Raw genomic sequence first — 18,945 nt, 5'->3', positions numbered from 1 at the left:
TGTTTTATTTTTTAATATTTTAAATATATTTTAATTATACTCTTAGCAGTTTATATCATTAACATAGATATTAATGTGATAATTATATCCTGACGTGTTATTGATTCGTCGTAACCATTATTCACGTGTTATTAAGACATCAACATAGAATTATTACATCATATATTGTCTTATCTAAAATATAATTGAACCACATTATTAAAATATTAAGGATATAATTGAAACTAAATATTAAACATAAAATTAAATAAAATGTAAATGTTTAGACTTTAGAACAAAAATATTATTTACTACTTAGTAAAAATTTTTCTAAATAAAAATTATATTGATAGTACCTTTAGAATGTACCAGTTCTATTCAAACTTACTTTAATACAGTAATAATTTTATTAAAAATAAAACCATTTTGGTAAGCATTACTTTTTTTAGTAAATTGTATAATTTATTTTATTGAAGCGTATCACTTTAATTATATAAAAATAATTTGAATATCTAATTTTTTTTATATAATTTACTAACAAATGTGTGATTATACTTATAGTAAGTAATTCAGTATCATATGTTTTTATAAGTGACGACATTTTTTCAGCATACAATTTCTATGTCAATATTATCGTTAGCGGTGTTAATGTTCAATAATATAATTAAAGTATTAGAAATAAAATTAAGATAAATTAAACATTAAGAATATTTTTAAATTTTTTTAAAAATTTTAGATATAAAAAATGTACTTTATCCTAAAGTTAAAAAAAAAAAAACAAAATTTAAATTCAAATTAAATGTTATGGAAGAAAAATAAAGTATTACCTTAAATTTTAAAGGTCACCATCATATTGTATCTTGTATTTTTCAATTTTTTTTTAATTAAAGATAGAGAGATTCAAACTCACAACTTCTTAAATAGATATAAAAAGATTATGCGATTTAAACTATAATTTATTGGCATATCTTGTATTACTCATTGTTATGAGAACATTAGCTCACCAAATTAATTGGAAACTAATCACCAATTGGGTACATTGCCGTCTAAGAATAACCATAGATATTAGAAAAGTAAACACTAAAAGTAGGTAAATCAATTGAACTAATAGCGATTCTTAAGGTTAATTATTTTTATTCATGCAATGACTCACAATTTAGTTAGGTCTAAAATAATTAAAAGCCTAATTTATAGAGTAAGAATTTATATCACACTCTAAAATCTATTTAATCTCATAAAGATCAGCCCACATAGCGTTAATATGGTCCGACTTATTTAAATAATCAACTCCTACTATTTTTTTTTATTCATCTAAAAAGGAGATCTTAATAACTTCTCTAATAAAAGGGAATAACAAACGCATCATCAAAGGTAAGACTATTCAATGTGGTTATTGACTCTACATCTACACTTATAAATATTCTAATACCTTAGATATTTTTCGAACTCAATCTATTAAAAAACCTGTTTAAACTCTTACTAACTTAAGTATCGAAATCTCTTGCAGGTACCACCCCCTACTTCTTCAAGAGAAACTCGGACGGCGGCACCTCGATACCAGCAAAAGTCAGACGTTGTCTCAAAATCTCACATTTAAGCCAAAAAACAACCCAATTTCAAGTAACCCTCAGAATAAGTTCTCAAATTAATAAAAAAAAAAGAAAAAGAAACTCATTATTTACAAAAGAAAAATATAATTTACTCACAAATAATGTGTTATTTTATCATATCCAATGATCTTTTAATTTTTGATCATCTAATTTCATTTGTTCAATAATCACTAGATATTATTGTTAACATATGATTGAAGCATAAAATCCCCCTCTAGGCAATTGATGAGACATGATAACCTTATGTCATTTTCATCAATTTCTTGCCACATGCACACGCACTTACAGAATCACAATCACTTACATGCCCATGAGTTGCAAATGTATCAAAATCAAAGGACATTATTGTAACTAAATAAAAAAGGCTCAAATGTACTCTAACAAGGAACATCCATCCACTTTACTAGGAAGTGGGCACAGAATATGAACTGCTACCTCTTCTTTTGACATAGCAACTGCCAACTAGCATGCCATTAAATAGTAGTTCTTATATAAAGTGCAAAAATGCACTAACCAGAATATAAAACTTGAGGTCTCAACTGAGTGAAAAATGTAGACCTTGAGTTCAAAGAAAAGAACCATTACTATTCATTGAAATGAAATGAAATGTAAGCCACAATATTCCTAGTTCCCCAAAACATTTTAATAAAATAATAATTTATCTTCATAGTTCACACTATAAACCAAAAGCTCCCAAATATTAATCATTGAACTTCATAACAACCTCTTCCTCTTAATTACTCAAGCTCCCAACTTCGGTTCCCACTTTTCTCTTCTACAAAGTTTCAATTTTTATATTTCCGTTGCAATTTTCTCTCAAATGGGTATCAAAATCTTCATGGTTTCCTTCATTGTAACCTCAATATTTCTCATTTTCTTCTACATCCCCATAAGACTAACCACACCAATATCTAACAGCAGAAACTACTTCAATGCAATCAAATCCATCAACAACAACAACAACAACAGAACATACCCAGTTACATTTGCCTACTTGATCTCTGCATCAAAAGGGGATTTTGTGAAGCTCAAGAGATTGATGAAGGTTCTGTACCACCCAGGGAACTACTACTTGATTCACATGGATTATGGGGCACCACAAATTGAACACAAGAAAGTTGCAGAATTTGTGGCCAATGAACCTGTGTTTGGTGAAGTTGGGAATGTTTGGGTTGTTGGGAAACCCAATTTGGTGACATATAGGGGACCAACAATGCTTGCAACGACCCTTCATGCCATGGCAATGCTTCTTAGGATCTGTCACTGGGATTGGTTTATTAATCTTAGTGCTTCTGATTATCCTTTGGTAACACAAGATGGTATGGTGAGTGGCCTTAATTAAAGTGCTGTGTCAAATTTTATGTTATATTTTTTCTGTTGTTTCACAAGTATTATTTGCATAATTATACTCCTTACCCTTAGTCCTTTTTGTTCATTGTTGTTGATTTGCATATGTTGATGATTACTATGAATTTTTTTCAGATCTGATTCAAGCTTTTAGTGAGGTACCAAGGGATATCAATTTTGTACAGCATAGCAGTCGCTTGGGTTGGAAATTGTAAGTAGCATTTTTAATTTATTAGAGTTTTGTGGTTTGTTTCTAAATTATTCTAACTTTTTTTGCTTTTTTTTAATACCCTTTTTTCAGTAATAAGAGAGGGAAGCCTATGATTATAGACCCGGGTCTATATAGTCTTAATAAATCAGAGATTTGGTGGGTCATTAAGCAAAGGAGTCTCCCAACATCTTTTAAACTCTACACAGGTTGGTTTTTTTGTTTTTTTGTTTTTTACTTTTACTTTGCCTTTCAATCTCTATTCTTATTATTCTGGGTTTTGTTATTAGTAATGATAATATACTAAATTTTATATTGTTCATTAAACATACACATACATTCTTATTAATGGATTTGGTGTGATTAGGATCAGATATAATATCCCATCTAATAGTAATTAAGATATGAATCAAACCATTTTTTTATGCTAATATGATGTGTGGTTATGAATCTTATTTAAATGGCTTAGATCAGGACGATGTCAAAAACACTGAAACCTGAATAGTTGTACCACGAGTTGTCTTTTTAAATATTCATATGGTGCAAAAGTGCAAACTGCAATGATCAATTAAGATCATAATTATTTTCATGGGGTTAAAGCCCTTAGTTATTTATATCGTTATATTTTACATCTTATCTCTATTTTAAAATATTTTTCTTCCCTCTTGTCTTTACTTATTGGTGCATATATCATTCTACATTTCATGTCACTAGCTTAGGAAATTTTGGATTAGAGCAATATTTTCTACATTATAAAGGTCAACATGTTAACAATGATGTAAACCAAAGCAACAAAAACACCTGAACCTATAGAGTTATATAGGTAGTGATTGGATTTAGGGTTAAATTTAATTTAATTAAAGTTTAAATATTATACAACTATTATTAAAGAGTTCTGGATGGTACCAAATTGTCCTAGTCAGATCTTGGCAATTGGTCATGGTCATGGTCATGGATGCTTGGTAATTATTAATTAAATGGTTGGTGGTGGTGCTAGCTGTTCATGGATTTGAAGAATCACATGTGGCTTCAACAACAACTTTACCATACCTTTGTCGGTTGAGTGTAATTATATTGAGTGAAACCCCACACCTCCTATCACTTATCAACCACCAAACAATTTAATAGTATCTCTTCTTAACTATTATCATGATTAATTAATTCTTGGATAACTCTTAAACTTTGGGGGATGCACATGTTCATGTGTGACATATGACAATTCACTTCTAAATTTTTAGACTAAATATCAAACTTGTAAAGAGAGAAGTTAACTACATCTTCTTGAGATTGCAAAATACAAATGGCATCCACATCATTGAAGAGCTGCTGTCTGTTGTGTGCAGTGTGAGGTGTCCACTATTTCTTGTTTGATACACATGCAACCATAGATGCCTTATTACTTATTACTTTTAGAGCTGTTTTGATTCCACCAATACACGTGCCTTCTTTCTCAAATCTCAATAGAGGACCATAGTGAAATTTCTGTTTGAATTTTTTTTTTTTACCAAAGATAGAGAGACTCGGACCCGCGATCTTTTAGGTGAGTATGAGGAGATTATGCCATTAACTCATTGGTGAAATTTGTGTTTAGATAGCTTCGTTAGAAAAATACTATATCACCAATAATAAAATTTATAATTTTTAGTCAATACTTAAGTTTTAAATACTAATTTTAAGTCCTAAAGTTTTAAAAATAAAGTATTACATTAAATATTGACTAATATTGATAAAATGTATTGGCTCTTAACATTTCTCAATTAATTAATCAATTCAATCACATTTCTTTCTCTGTTTTAGTTGCGAATTTGAAATTTGTAAGTAATATTAGCGAACAACATTATAGCAGCCAATTTTAGTCAACACTATAACAAGTTGCCTAACAAGTCCTGTATAAAACATACTAAAGATGAGCTTTTATTCATTTTAAACTTTGAATATTTTTTTAATTCAGTTTCGAATGTTTTTATTTTTAAGAATTTTAGATTTTTTTTTCTTATATTAAATATTAGCTGAATGTTGGTTGTGTAATGTTGACTGTCAAAATGATCTCTTATCAATATAAGATGGCATCTCTTAATGGTGTTTAGCATTGCACTACATTTGAATATTGTCTCTCAGATAGAAATATAGAAATACAACGATAGTAATATATAAACCCGTTTGGTTGTGAAGACAAAGCATAACTTTTTCTGTCTCAAGAGAAATTACAGAAAACTAATCTTTAGTTAGCTAACATTAACCGTTTTCTTTCTACTGTAAAAAATGCTCATTTTTGAGAATTTAGGGTTTAGAATTTACCGTTTATGATTTCGGATCTAGAATCTAAAATAAACAAAATAATTTGAAAAAACATTGGCTTATGTGAATGAAAAAGGTTGGCTTTCTATTACTCGTCTCAAAAATAGTTCAGATAATAGGGACAAAGACAGAATTCAACGCAGTCTTGAGACATAATATTGTATTATACTTTTAAAGATGCATGACATATAATCCATATTTGTGACATATATGTTGAATCAACTAACTTGATTAATTAATAATGTTCTTTGGAAATGGCGAAAACAATTTCAGGTTCAGCATGGACAATACTATCAAGATCATTTTCAGAGTATTGCATTATGGGCTGGGAAAATTTGCCAAGGACCCTTCTCCTTTACTACACTAACTTCGTGTCGTCGCCCGAAGGATACTTCCAAACGGTCATATGCAACTCTCACGACTACAAGAACACCACTGCTAACCATGACCTTCATTACATCACTTGGGACAATCCTCCGAAACAGCATCCGAGGTCTCTAGGGCTGCGAGATTTCCGGAAAATGGTTATGAGTAGCCGTCCGTTCGCCAGAAAGTTCAAGCGGAATGATCTTGTCCTCGATAAGATTGATAGAGAGCTTTTGAAGAGACATCATGGGCAATTTTCTTTTGGTGGATGGTGTTCATCAAAGAGTGATGGAATTCATAAAACATGTTCAGGTTTGAGGAGTGAGAATTATGGTGTGCTCAACCCTGGTCCGGGATCAAGAAGGTTGAAGAGTTTGATAACAAAACTTCTAAACGAAAGATTTTTTCACAAACAGCAGTGCAAGTAAACCATTGATTTATTCTTTTTTCCTTATAGGTTTATACAATTGCTCACTTGTAAAGACCATATTCTAAATTTGGTTATGATTTAATCGATCATTTTCTTTTTCTTTTTTGCAACTTGAAGTTTTATTTGTAAAATTTATCTTGATGAATACTAGAGAATAGAACACCAAACAAATAGGAGCAAGAATTGATAGTAGTTATTGCTCAAAAGAAGTTACCTGTGTAGGATCTTCTTAGGAGGGACCTAGACTTTTGTAAATTCAGATTTCCGAATCAGATGGGGAGTGGTGTAGTCTAACAATCGAGTTAGTTTAAGTTCAAGAGCTATTAAGATTAAGATTAGATAGCATACCTTTCGAGTGGGTGTTTCACCCAATATTTATAAGAGTAATGTTATTCGTCTAAATCTTTTTATAAATTAAGTCCAACTAAGTTAAACAATAATTTTTGGAATAATGTTAGCCATAGCTAATTTTTATTATATTAGACTAAATTGATTGGACCTAATTAACAAAATAAACTTGGATATGTAGCATTATAATGCGTCTTCACTTGAGGCCTAGTTCTCCTACACAGTATAATCTCTTTTTTGGTTGGGAGCTCTATTTAAGAGTCTGTCGCTGGCCAATGAGTTGCTATATGTACAAAGCGAGGTTCGAACTTATTTAAGCGGACGAGTGAGTTGGCCACTCGACCAATCTAGTTCTATCCATTTAAAACCTTACACCATAATCTAACATAGGAGCAGTGCCATGGCTCAAAATTAGATCTTTCTTTATTTGTTGAAAAACTATGTGATAGAGATTTATTTCGTTGCCATATAAAATCCATATTTGCCATTTGCATTTATCTTGGACCTAATCAAATTTCATGGTTTGAAAACTCATCCTATATTTTGTAACAACCTGAGAAATTTCCTCCTTACAACAATCCAATTCTCTGCATAAAAGGTAAAGCACTTTGAGCTTGATATCGACATTTTTTTAAAGAGATCATGTACTAAGCATCAAATGGTAACGATATATAGTTGGCTTTTGAAGGGAAAAGTAATAGAATTAGTATAGTTGAGCTTAGCAAATTGGTAGAGTAACATTAGTCTTTTACAAATCCACATGTTCATCCTATTTTTTCATTGAATTCATTCATAATTTGTATACATTCGTACCCACAATCATCAATCCACTTAAATCTTACAAACACATATTCCCAAGGCATTACACAACTGTACATCATTCATATTATTGCACGTACGATAAGAACAAGCTAAGTAGCATGATATGTTCAATGAACGTGTTGCTGCCCCTCAGTGTGAGAGATTATATTCCGTGACAAACTCGCGGTCTTTTCCGCCAAGAACTTGATGAGTTTTAGGGAACAAGGGATGTTAAAGATTTGGTCAAAATAGATTAGGTGCTATCAATTTCTTAGGTGTAGCTTACCAGTAACTACTGTTTTGTTTCCGTTTTTGTTTGACCGAACTGAGTCTTTTAATCTTGTCTATTTTACTTCTTTCGTATACTTTTATTTTTATAATATAGAAGACAAATATTTTATATATCTCACTTCTTATCAATTACATTTAAAATAAAGAGTAAACTATCATTTGTACCTACGAAAGTTGAAAACGCTGACATATCTATCCATAAAAAAAGGAAATTACCATTTGTACCCATAAAACATGAGTTTTATATAACAAAATTATCCAAACACTAAAAAATCACATAAAAATCCCAAATTACCCTTATCATCATCTGTAACATCTTTTCCCCTCCACCACCACCACCACCACTAACCCCATCCTCTCTCTCTCTCTCTCTCTCTCTCTCTCTCTCTCTCTCTCTCTCTCTCTCTCTCTCATCCATATTCTGAGCTCGTCGCCACCGCCAGAGTCCGTCAACTCTGCCAACTCCTTCCTCTCTCTCTCTCTCTCTCTCTCTCTCTCTCTCTCTCTCTTTCTCTCTCTTCCCTTATGTGTTTTGCTTCTCTCTCTTTTCTACTTCTTTAAAGATTGCGTGATGTAGGTTCAGTGGTCTCTGAACTAGTAAACTGGGAAAGAGCGGGTGGAACCGCGGACTGGGCAGGGGCTGGAGCTCTGTGTCAACGAGAGATGGAGGGCTAGCTGGAACGGGTTAGGACAGCGGTAGCGATCAGGCAATGGCGACGGCTCTAGGGTTGCGAAAGGCAGCGAAAACAGAAGGCGACGATGGTCTTGGGATCGCGAAGGCGAGGCGAGGGAAAGAAGAAGAAAGAGAGAGGGAAAGGGTGGAGGAGGAAAGAAATGGGGAAAGGATGCAGCGGTAGCGAGTGGAGGTTGGGTGGGACTTGACGACGCCAGCGATTGTTGAGTGCTGCGGCGGTGGTTACGTAGAGGATCAGAGAAGGAAACAGGGGTGAGAAGGGGCGAGAGAGAGGAAAAAGAGAGGAAATCGAGTGAGGGGGCAAAAGCTTGGTGGTCGCCGGTAGTGGTGCAGTGGTCTGAGACAATTTGCTTTTTCTATTGTTGTTGTTGTTGTTGCTTTATGTGAAGAAGAAGATAATGGAGGTATAGTGGTGGTGGCAGTGATGGTAGTGATGAAGAAAATGAGGTGGTGGTGCCTTTAAACTCAAAGTTTAGCTCAGGTGAGGACGAGACAGGGAAGGAGAGAAGGAAGGGTGGATGATGCGGATGATGATAAGGGTAATTTGGGATTTTTATGTGATTTTTTAGTGTTTGGATAATTTTGTTATATGGAACTCATGTTTTATGGGTACAAATGGTAATTTCTTTTTTTTTTATGGGTAGATGTGTCAGTGTTTTCAACTTTCGTGTGTAGAAATGATAGTTTACTCTAAAATAAAAGATAAAGAATATATAAAAAGTGTATATGTGCCTGTTACTCAATAAAAATATTGGCAATTGATGAGTCATGTTCTAGATTAGTGATGTTCGTCGAGATTGAGAAGGGATTCGATTGATAGAGTTGGCAAGACAAATTTTTGTGTATATAAGCTTGATTGCGAGAAAGACTTGGATTAACTTTGATAACGTTGTAATTCGACTTATTACGAAAAAATTGCTTATTACAGACAGATTTATAAAAAGATTTGGTCTTCATTACAGACAGATTTTTAGTTACCGATAGATTTTGTCCATCTTTAAAAGCCTCATCGAAAATTAGTTACTGACAGACTTTTTTCATCGATAATTTAACAATAGATTTTCTCTGTTACCGATATATTTTTCTTTGGTAATCATTCCATCCATTTCGCTATAAACGTTAGATTTTTCGACATATTTTTATGTCGGTAACTAGTGTCAATTTTTCGACAGATTTTTTATCGGTAATTAGCGTCAAAATTTTTGAATTAGAGCCAAGGAAAGCATTTACAATTCTGCATACAAACAAACTTTTTGTCTGTTAATCCGTCATTATAGTAAAGCAGATTTTTTTTTTTAGATTTTTCCATTGTAAAATAAATATAAATTTAATCAAGACAAATTTTCATCCAATTTTCATCTAACTTATAACATTCATAGTATTTCAAAAAAATAAACAAGTTCATTGTATTATAAAAAATAAACAACATTTAGCCAAATAAACGGTGCTTTTTCACTACCCTTTTGGTCATTCTACTTACCTTCCTAAGATCTCAATGCCAGAACTAACAGTGTCACTATACATGCACTCACCAAAATCACAAGACTATTTTTTCTCCAATCAAATTGCTAGTCATACTTAGTGTGTTCTAATTGTTGAAGCTAGTGTTACATCCAATTACTGCTCATTGGACGTTGCCAGTCTAGATTGCTGTCAGTATTATCTTTTCTTGTTCACACTTCTTTTTGTCGCCACTACTGCTTTCTTCATTTCAAGCTCTAGCTGCTTGTTATTCTCTTCATGTGATTTTTTGAACATCTCAGTAAAATTGAGGAAAGTATTAACAACCGCAGAATTTTTAAAATTATCATAAAACATAGCAGGCAAAACTAAAAGTATTGATAACGGATTCAAAGTTAAAAAAAATGAACAAAGAGTTATAACAGAGTATATATATATATATATATATATATATATATATTTATATAAAACTTCTCACCTTGCTCAAAAGGGCACCGTGATGGATCTTTCTGAAAATAAAGAATCAACGTATCTACATTTCTACCTCGTAAAATATAAATATCTAAGTAAAGCATTACCTTTATATGGTCTAAACTTCAAAGACATACAAATACATCCACGAAAGTCTATCACGTGAGAATATAATAAAGCCCATATTTTTTATCCTGGTCAGTTTTCACATTTTTTTAAAGTCTAAGGTTGGAAACTCTCATATTAGAACAATGATGCACAAGCTTCAGTATCTTAATGATTACCTATAGCACTTGATTACAAACTCAGCTAACTCCAATTGAGATATGTTTATTCAGATTTCACAAACAATTATGCATTTTTTTGGTGGAAATATGAAATCTAAAACATGAAAAATATTTTTTTCCCCTCTCTCTCTTTATGATGAACTCAAACAAAAGATGAGTTGGTCAATGAACCAAATTAAACTGATAAAAAACTTATGTAGGACGTGAGGTACAATCCCTATATACCTTGCAAAAATTTTCTGACATCGGACCATCATTTTCATAGATTGATAATTCCTACACAACTTTCTCTAATCCTTTGCTTATAGCTTGCATCTCCTCTGTCAGAATCTTCAATTGGATCTGGATCATGATTTTACATGTCAGTAGTGATAAATATTCAATTTCCATCAACATATTCAACTGAATAGCCCTAGGATAAGTTCAGAACCTTTGCTGCTGGCTCTAGGTTAGCAAGCTCCTTTGAGAAGTCTAAAACTTCTGGTAGTTTGTTAGCCAGCACCTATGGTAGTTTCAAACAATCACTTATTAAAGATGCTAAATTCTCAATACAACAAAAATTATCCATTACACTGACTTAATTCAGATGTTCAGAATTGATTAGGCACACAAAGAACATAATATTTGACAGAAACTAGAAAATATGACAACAATGAATAAGTAACTTTGTATACCTTGCAAAGTGATGCATGTGAGTCATCTTGTTGTTTCATGCACGTATTTCAGTAAGTTTTAGAAGACTATCCAATATGAATCTAATGGCAAAGCCTAAAAAAATATTGGAGTGTGTCAAAATATCTCAGCTACTGGACTCTAACAATAAAAAGGAAAGGAAAGTAAATAAAAAAATATTTGAGAATAAAAGAAGTTATCATGCCTCATCTGCTGTAGCATGCATAACATTCACGTTATTTCTAAGGTCAGCAACCTACAAAAAAATAATGACTCATTCAACCTGCAAATTAATTTAAAATTCAATCTTATAAAGAATTCAAGTAATGGCAATTTTTCTACCTGAGTTTGAAACTGAATCTTGAATAAAAAAACTTGCATCAACTCTAAGAAGAACTCTAATGAGAATTTTATGGAGATGTAAGCCAAAACATTCCAAGTTATGGTAGAAATGTAGTCTCCACCATTGAAGATAAGTAGTAATATTTGGTATTTACCAACCTTAAGTAGTTTGATCTCTTATTTTGTAAGACAAAACTTTATGATATTCTCAACCTGATCAATGTCTAGTGCTGACTCTTCCAATGTTAGCACTGAGCTCTATGAACATTCAAAAGAAGTAATAGTTGATGATAACTCTTATCAGAACTTATCATCTAGATTATTCCATATCATGAGCAAGACTAGAAAAAGAAAAGAGTAATGAAGCATACAATGTAAAACAAGTTCTACCCATTATTCTTAAATGAAAACATTAATTCCATAGTCAAAACTTCAACTTATCATAGGGTACATCAATCTTACCATTAATTCCTGCAATGGCACCTTTCAATTATATAGATCGTCATTTACAAGCTATATCTAAACTCATTTCTATCAATCCATAGTTCTTTTAATTCTTATATGATTATCTTGTATAAATTCTAATAAATCTGCATATAAATCCAGCAGTATGTCTTTGTTCCTGATAGAAAAATAAACTCTTTAATCCTGCATATAAATATGATTGTGGTCTAACATGTAAATTAATTGAAAAAAGTATGAAAGGAATGAAACATTACACGTACATAGGTGGCATATCAATCTTGTTATCCAACATTATGTTGCTAAACAGCTTCTCTCCACTTATTTCTTTTGCTTTATCCACAAGGTACGATCCATCACTTGAAGCCTTCAGCTTATGAATGCATTAACAAATAATAATAATAATTCCAATTATCTTATTATTTTCATTTCTACTACTTCAAATTATCTTATAAATATTTCCAATTCATACACTACTATAAACAATATAAACTAAAGTGCTAAACTGCATTAACTCTATAACCTACAATTAAAAGACACTACTACATCCATAATTGTTCAATTGACAAATTTTTTACCTTGTTTTAATCTGAAATAAATGTGTACATATATGGCACTAATAAAGCAGATTCATAATTGTTGAAAATAATATAGTAGATTTAGACAAAAGCAACTAGACACATTTAAAACAATTGCATATTTGGCAGAATCAGAGCAAAAGCCATTCATCAGATTTACAACAGAGCAGATTCAGACAAGGATAAGAAGGAGGAGCCAAAATCAGCAGTCATAACAAGAATAGGAAGGATCAAGAACATGCATGCAAATTCTAGATAAAAAATTTTAGCAATTCAGATATATAGTTCATAAACAAACTTCATTCTATACCACAATCATAAAAATTGTTATGTTTCAGATTCATAAATTATAGAAATATATAAATTTCATACCTTAGAATTTAGAAACTCCATTCTCTGCAGCAGCAACAGCTGATTTGCAAATATAAGAGATCTCCTTGATCATATTCTTTGATTTTCAACTTCAAGCATAACAAAGAAGGGACATGTTTAGGGCTAGGGATGAGAAGGAGGCAGAGGCCTACATGAACTAATGGCGACCAGAAGGGACAATGACAAACCTCCGGCAAGGAAAGAAGAAGCAGCGACGAGAGCGGCGGCAGAGGGAGCTCGTAAGATAAGAGCGACGACGGAGAGAGCTCGTGTGATGATGGCGATGAAGAGAGTAGATGCGACAAGAACTGTGATGAAGGAAGCTCATGTGTAACACCCTATGTAAAATCCTATCCTTGAAGGCCCTTAGATAAGGTGTCACTCTTGACCGAAAGCAATTTAATAAAATCATCGTGCAAGGAAGGAGGGAGATACGCATGAAGTTTTGGATAAAACTCAAATAGAAATGAAAAGACAGAATTTGACACACTCAATCAAGTTCGAGAAAAAGAATAACAACAAAATTCCCATGAGTATGGTTCTAATAAAAAGGAAATGCTTAAAAATAACTATGACAAAAAATCCGATGTATCCTAACTAATTTTATTGAAGAAACTCTTGTCCTTGTGTCATATCCTATCCTTGGTCTGGACCCTTCAGTCTTTCATGAATCGAGGTACTAGAAGTCTTCTTCCAACACTTTTCCGTGCAGTGAAGATCCGATTCCATTGTGTGGAGTGAACTAGTGAATAGTGTTTAAACCCTGGAATGGAAGAACAATGAAGGAGAGTGACTAGTGAATAGTGTTTTTGTGTAACGCTTCTCAGATTGTGTTTGTGGTAATTCAAATTTCTGACAGATGTATTAAGTGATTACAGATGAATTTTTTATTAGTGCAAATTTGATAAAATTTTAATTTTATCAATAGAATTACTGAGAAGATCTGTTGGTAAATCTTGAGAAAATTTTTAATATTTTTACCAACAGAAAATTTGTCGATATTTTTTATAATAAAATTCTGTTAAAAAAATCCGTATGTAATCTGCTATTTCTAGTAGAATTGGGATTGAAGTCGATTTAATGGTAGAGCAATTTCTGCAGAGTGGTGAACATGGCAAAGAGAGCAGTTATTAAGTCATGCTTGGCGGGAACAGTTATTTCATTGAATCATCATCAGTTTAACAAGTGTCATTTGGGGATTGGAGGAAAATGTTTATAAATAGGATAACAAACAAAAATTTGGTGGTTGAAAATTCTTCTAAAAAAACGCTTAAAAAATCTTATATACATAGCAAATTTCTGAGATTCTTAGGCTTGAGTTAGTTTTTATAGGCTTCCTTCCATGCTTTTCATTTTTCTTTACAAATTCTGCACTTTATTTTCATGCAGTTTATCTTTTCCATAAACTTAACTTTGGGCATTTTTATATTTTAAGTTTATCTTTAATTTCTTTTATTTACTTTTGTAACAAAGTTTACATTCAATCAAGTTTTATTTGCATTTGAAGTATTTAAGTTCGCAATTTGATTTTACTTTGGTGTCTTAGTTCATCATTTAAAAAAATATAAAAAAAATCTTTGCTTCCTCGTCATGAAAAAGTAAAAAATTTTGATGCATGGTAAACTGGTATCTGCAAAGAGGAGTAGGTTTCACTTCTAGAAATTAGATATTGAATCAACCCAGATAAATGCACAATTAAACTCAATTTGCTTTGATCTATAAAAAATCTGTCAAACAAATTGGCACACCCAGTGGGATAGTTTAAGTGTCAAAGTTGATTTCATGCTTAAAAAAGTTTCTATAGTGCATGCGATTGCAAAGTGGTAAAATCGTTAAAATGTCTAAAGAAATTTCAAATAGTAATATTGAATCAAATGTACTAGTAGGTATTGCATAAACCTCTGCAAATTTATCATTAAATGCAGAGAGAATTATCCAGAATTCTAGGAAAAATGTTGCAGTTAATGCAAATATTGGGGGAAATGAGAAAAATTCACGCCCTAGAATTGCTCCACTACAAAATCAACCCTCAATAACTGCTGGGTGGCCCCATTTAGTCTTCCTCTTAGTTATGTTCCTCCAGTCTAATTTAAAAATGTGCCAGTTACAGTAAACAAATAGCCAAATTTTTTTCATTCTGATATGAGTTGAGATTACCAAGTTAGCTCAACGTAAAAAAAGTATAGGGTCATTAGCTACATTTAAGGATGAAAGTTATCATGACTTGGTTAATTTGCTAACTCAGTAAATAACTATAATTGTTAATCCAATAATGGTTGATATCAGTGCTAAATATGATCAATTAGCCAGGCAAGTCGATAGGATTGCTAGAATTGTGGATTTCGATGAAGAACATGGTCAAATTCAAAATATGAGGTATGATAATGAGGAAGGTTTTCATAAAAACAATAATGATGAAGATCATTCTCATGTTGTTCGATGTGGTCAAAATGGTGATAATGTTTTGAATCAAATTCAAACAAACCGGCATGGTGATCATTATCAAATGATGAGGATTATTGAAAATGTCCTTAATCTAGTAGGAATCAATGTAGGATTTATGCAGCAACCTTATTTTTTTCATCTTTACCTAAAGCAATGTAGGGGGAAGCTGGAGAATCAACTGTCGAGCATATTGCTTGATATTTGGTAGAACTTGGGTACTTAGCAAACAATGAAGACTAAAAAATTAAGTTTTTCCTTCTTCTTTGACAAAATGCTTTTACATGGTTTTCGAATTTAAGGCTGAATTCAATGTTGATATGAGCTTAATTGGAAGTACTTTTGATAGCGAATTTTATAGAGAGGAATTGATGTGATTTTAATAGATCTGTTTGCATTTAAATGAGAAGATAGTGAGTCAATCAACGATTATATGATTCGATTTAAAAATGCTCATAATCGATGCTATGTGTCCATTCTTGAAAGCAAGATTGTCATGATGGCAATTAATGGTCTTGGTTTTAATATACGTCAAAAATTGGTTAATATGTATATACCTGATTTGACTCATTTAGCTGAGAGAGCTAGGCAAATTGAATTGTTAAGGAAAGAAAAAGAAGTTTCTAAAAAAGAGTCAACATAAAAATTACAAGCCTTTCACTCAAAAAGAGAAAGTCTCATATGTTAAAAAGGAGTTTTTAAGTGACAAATCAAAACATGATTGTATCGAAATTGATTTGGCTGAGCTTAAAAAAGGTCCACCTTGTATTTGTTTCTCATTAAAGAAAATAGTTTTTGAAAAATCAAATGAGTTAAAATATAAAAGTGATAGAAAATATAGTTTATATATTACGAAATCAGAACAAATATTTGATGTCTTGTTAAAAGATAAGCAATTGGTTTGCCTGAGGGAAAAGTTATGCCTTTTGTTAAAGAACTTAAAGGGAAATTATATTGCAAATTTCATCAAGCAATTAGTCATTCAACTAACATTTGTATTTGTTTTAGGGATCTTATTCATGACGCAATAATGGATGGAAGGCTAAAGTTTGATGAAGGAAAAAAAGAGATGAGACATTGATCCATTCGATGTTGGTGCTAGTTTGGTTGAACATGAGTTTCTTGACAATAACATGGCTGGGTTCACTTCTCTAGAGTTTGATACTTCTCTAGGAAATTTCGAGACCAATATTCGATAAGTTTATCCTGAAGTCGGAGAAGGTTTGATGCATTTCTTGATGCATTTCTTAATACTCTGTTTGATACTGATGCGGTTGTCACTTTTGAAAGGGAGCGAATGAAAAAGGAGTTAGCTCACAAAGAAAAGCAAGCTCGACAACGACATCCAATAAAACGTTACGAGGGATAGTCCTCTAAATCTTTTCAGGGGCATGTCCATTTTTTCTTGAGTTATTTATTCCTACCTCATTTTCACCTTTAAGAATAATTAGTTATGTTCATATCAATTGCTTATATTAATTTGTTAGTTCTTCTTTATAATTATGCAGGTTTTCTTACATGATGTGTACATGAAAACATATTTCTAATCCCATTTTTTAATATTAGGTTTCAGTATACGCGACTTGTGAATGTGATGGTGAAATCATATCTGAATATTGCCATGAATTTTGCCACAAATGCAGTGGTGAAGAATATATTCGAGTTAAGAAAAATATCAAAGTTAATGTTCTTCTAGGTGTTAGCACGAGCAATATTCTTAAATTTACTGGGGAAGGTGATGCTGGACCAAGAGGGTATGACATTTATATTTTTATCTACTATAGGGATTCTAAAAGCCAAGGATAGAAGTTATTATAAAATTGTATGTATTGCCTTTGTTGTATGTCCAAGATGATAGTGGTGCGGTATTTTACAACCACAGACTAACCGGTAAGTGCACCAGGTCGTACCAAGTAATACCTTACGTGAGTAAGGGTCGATCCCACGAGGATTGATGGACTAAGCAACAATGGTTAAGTGATTGGCTTAGTTAGCCAAACAGAAAAGAGTGTTTTCGTATTCAAAGAGCATTAAACAGTAAATTAAAAATTTCAGAAAGCAAGCAGCAATAAGTTGGGAATAAAATATGGAGAAAACAGTTAAGGTTTCAGAGTTATCTATTTTCTGGATTAATTTTTCTTACTAACTATTTCAATCATGCAAGATTTAATTCATGGCAAACTATATGTGACTAGACCCTAATTCCTTAGACCTTTCTAGTCTCCTCTAAAATTCATTAACTGCCAATTTCTTGGTCAATTAATTCCAATTAGAGGGTGATGATCAAATTCCAGTTTATATGCCACAAGAATCCTAATTATCCAAAAATAAGGGGATTATATGTCACGTATCCCATTAAATACAAACAATTAGAAATTAGGATAATATGTTTTCAAGCTGTTGCTCAAGTAAAGAGCTTTTTCAAGTTATACAAGAACTCAATTAGAACATGGGTCATACTTCCGTTCCACCCAAATTCATAAAATAAAGAACGAAAACAATTATTGAAATATAAATCAAAACATGAATTAAATTAGAAAGAGCAAATGAATCAATCCATACAAATAGACAGAGCTCCTAACCTTAACAATGGAGGATTAGTTGCTCATGGAATGTAGAATGTAAATTTGTATAGAATTCCCTAATGGAATCCCCTTCTGGAATCTCCCTAATGGAATCCCCCTTTTTGAATCTCTCTAATGGATGAGAAGTCTCTCCTTTTTATAACTAATCCTAATTAATTTAAAATCTAATATCTAAAATTAAGATAATATCATTTCCTATTTTTAAATTCAAATTTGAATTCAAATCAAAATTAACTATAACAATCATCAAGTCTTCAGTTGATGGATGGGGACCACTTATTTTGTCCATTATGCAGCTTCTAATTTGTGTTTTCTGGGCTGGAAACTGGGTCAAAACAGCCCAGAAATCGCTCCCAGCATTTTTCTGCATTTTCTGCACGTGGCACATGTCACGCGTACGCGTCAGTCACACGTACGCGTCAGTCATGTGTACGCGTCGATGGTCTTTTTCCTGAGTCACGTGGACACGTCGATCACGCGCACGCGTAGCTGTGCAAATCTTCAAATCACGCGTACGCGTCAGTCACGCGCATGCGTCACCATGGAAAGCTCCAAATCACGCATACGCGTCAGTCACGCGTACGCATCGCTCCTCGCTGCCATCTCCTTTGACTCTTGTGCTGCAGAAACTCCATCAAATTCTGCCGAATGCTACCTAAAATAAACAAAATTGCAAAAGACTCAAAGTAGCATCTATATTGGCTAAAAGATTATTAATTCTTTATTAAACTGAACAACTTAGATGCAAATTTACTTGGAAAAGATAGAAAAGATGCTCACGCATCAGATAGTAAAAGTCATTGGCCAACTATAGGATAGAAGTATGAGTTTAAGTTTCCTAAAAGCAAAGAAGGATATGGAAGAGTAAAAGGAGAGTTATATTATTCATCCTTATTGGACT

General features: G+C 32.3%; 1 protein-coding gene across 1 annotated transcript; it reads left to right on the top strand.

The window, feature by feature from the left end:
- The first annotated feature begins 2,250 nt into the window (after positions 1-2,250).
- Positions 2,251-6,413, top strand: LOC130935974 (beta-glucuronosyltransferase GlcAT14A). The gene is made up of 4 exons (XM_057865920.1): positions 2,251-2,908; positions 3,072-3,147; positions 3,238-3,353; positions 5,716-6,413. The coding sequence occupies exons 1-4, from the start codon at positions 2,410-2,412 to the stop codon at positions 6,234-6,236; spliced, it is 1,212 nt and encodes a 403-aa protein (XP_057721903.1). The 5' UTR covers positions 2,251-2,409; the 3' UTR covers positions 6,237-6,413.
- Positions 6,414-18,945: the final 12,532 nt, after the last annotated feature.

This window comes from Arachis stenosperma, chromosome 6 (genome assembly GCF_014773155.1).
Source record: "Arachis stenosperma cultivar V10309 chromosome 6, arast.V10309.gnm1.PFL2, whole genome shotgun sequence".
NCBI classification, from domain to species: domain Eukaryota; kingdom Viridiplantae; phylum Streptophyta; class Magnoliopsida; order Fabales; family Fabaceae; genus Arachis; species Arachis stenosperma.
The sequence above is the reverse complement of the archived record's forward strand: the minus strand, read 5'-3'. Positions and strand labels throughout refer to the sequence as shown.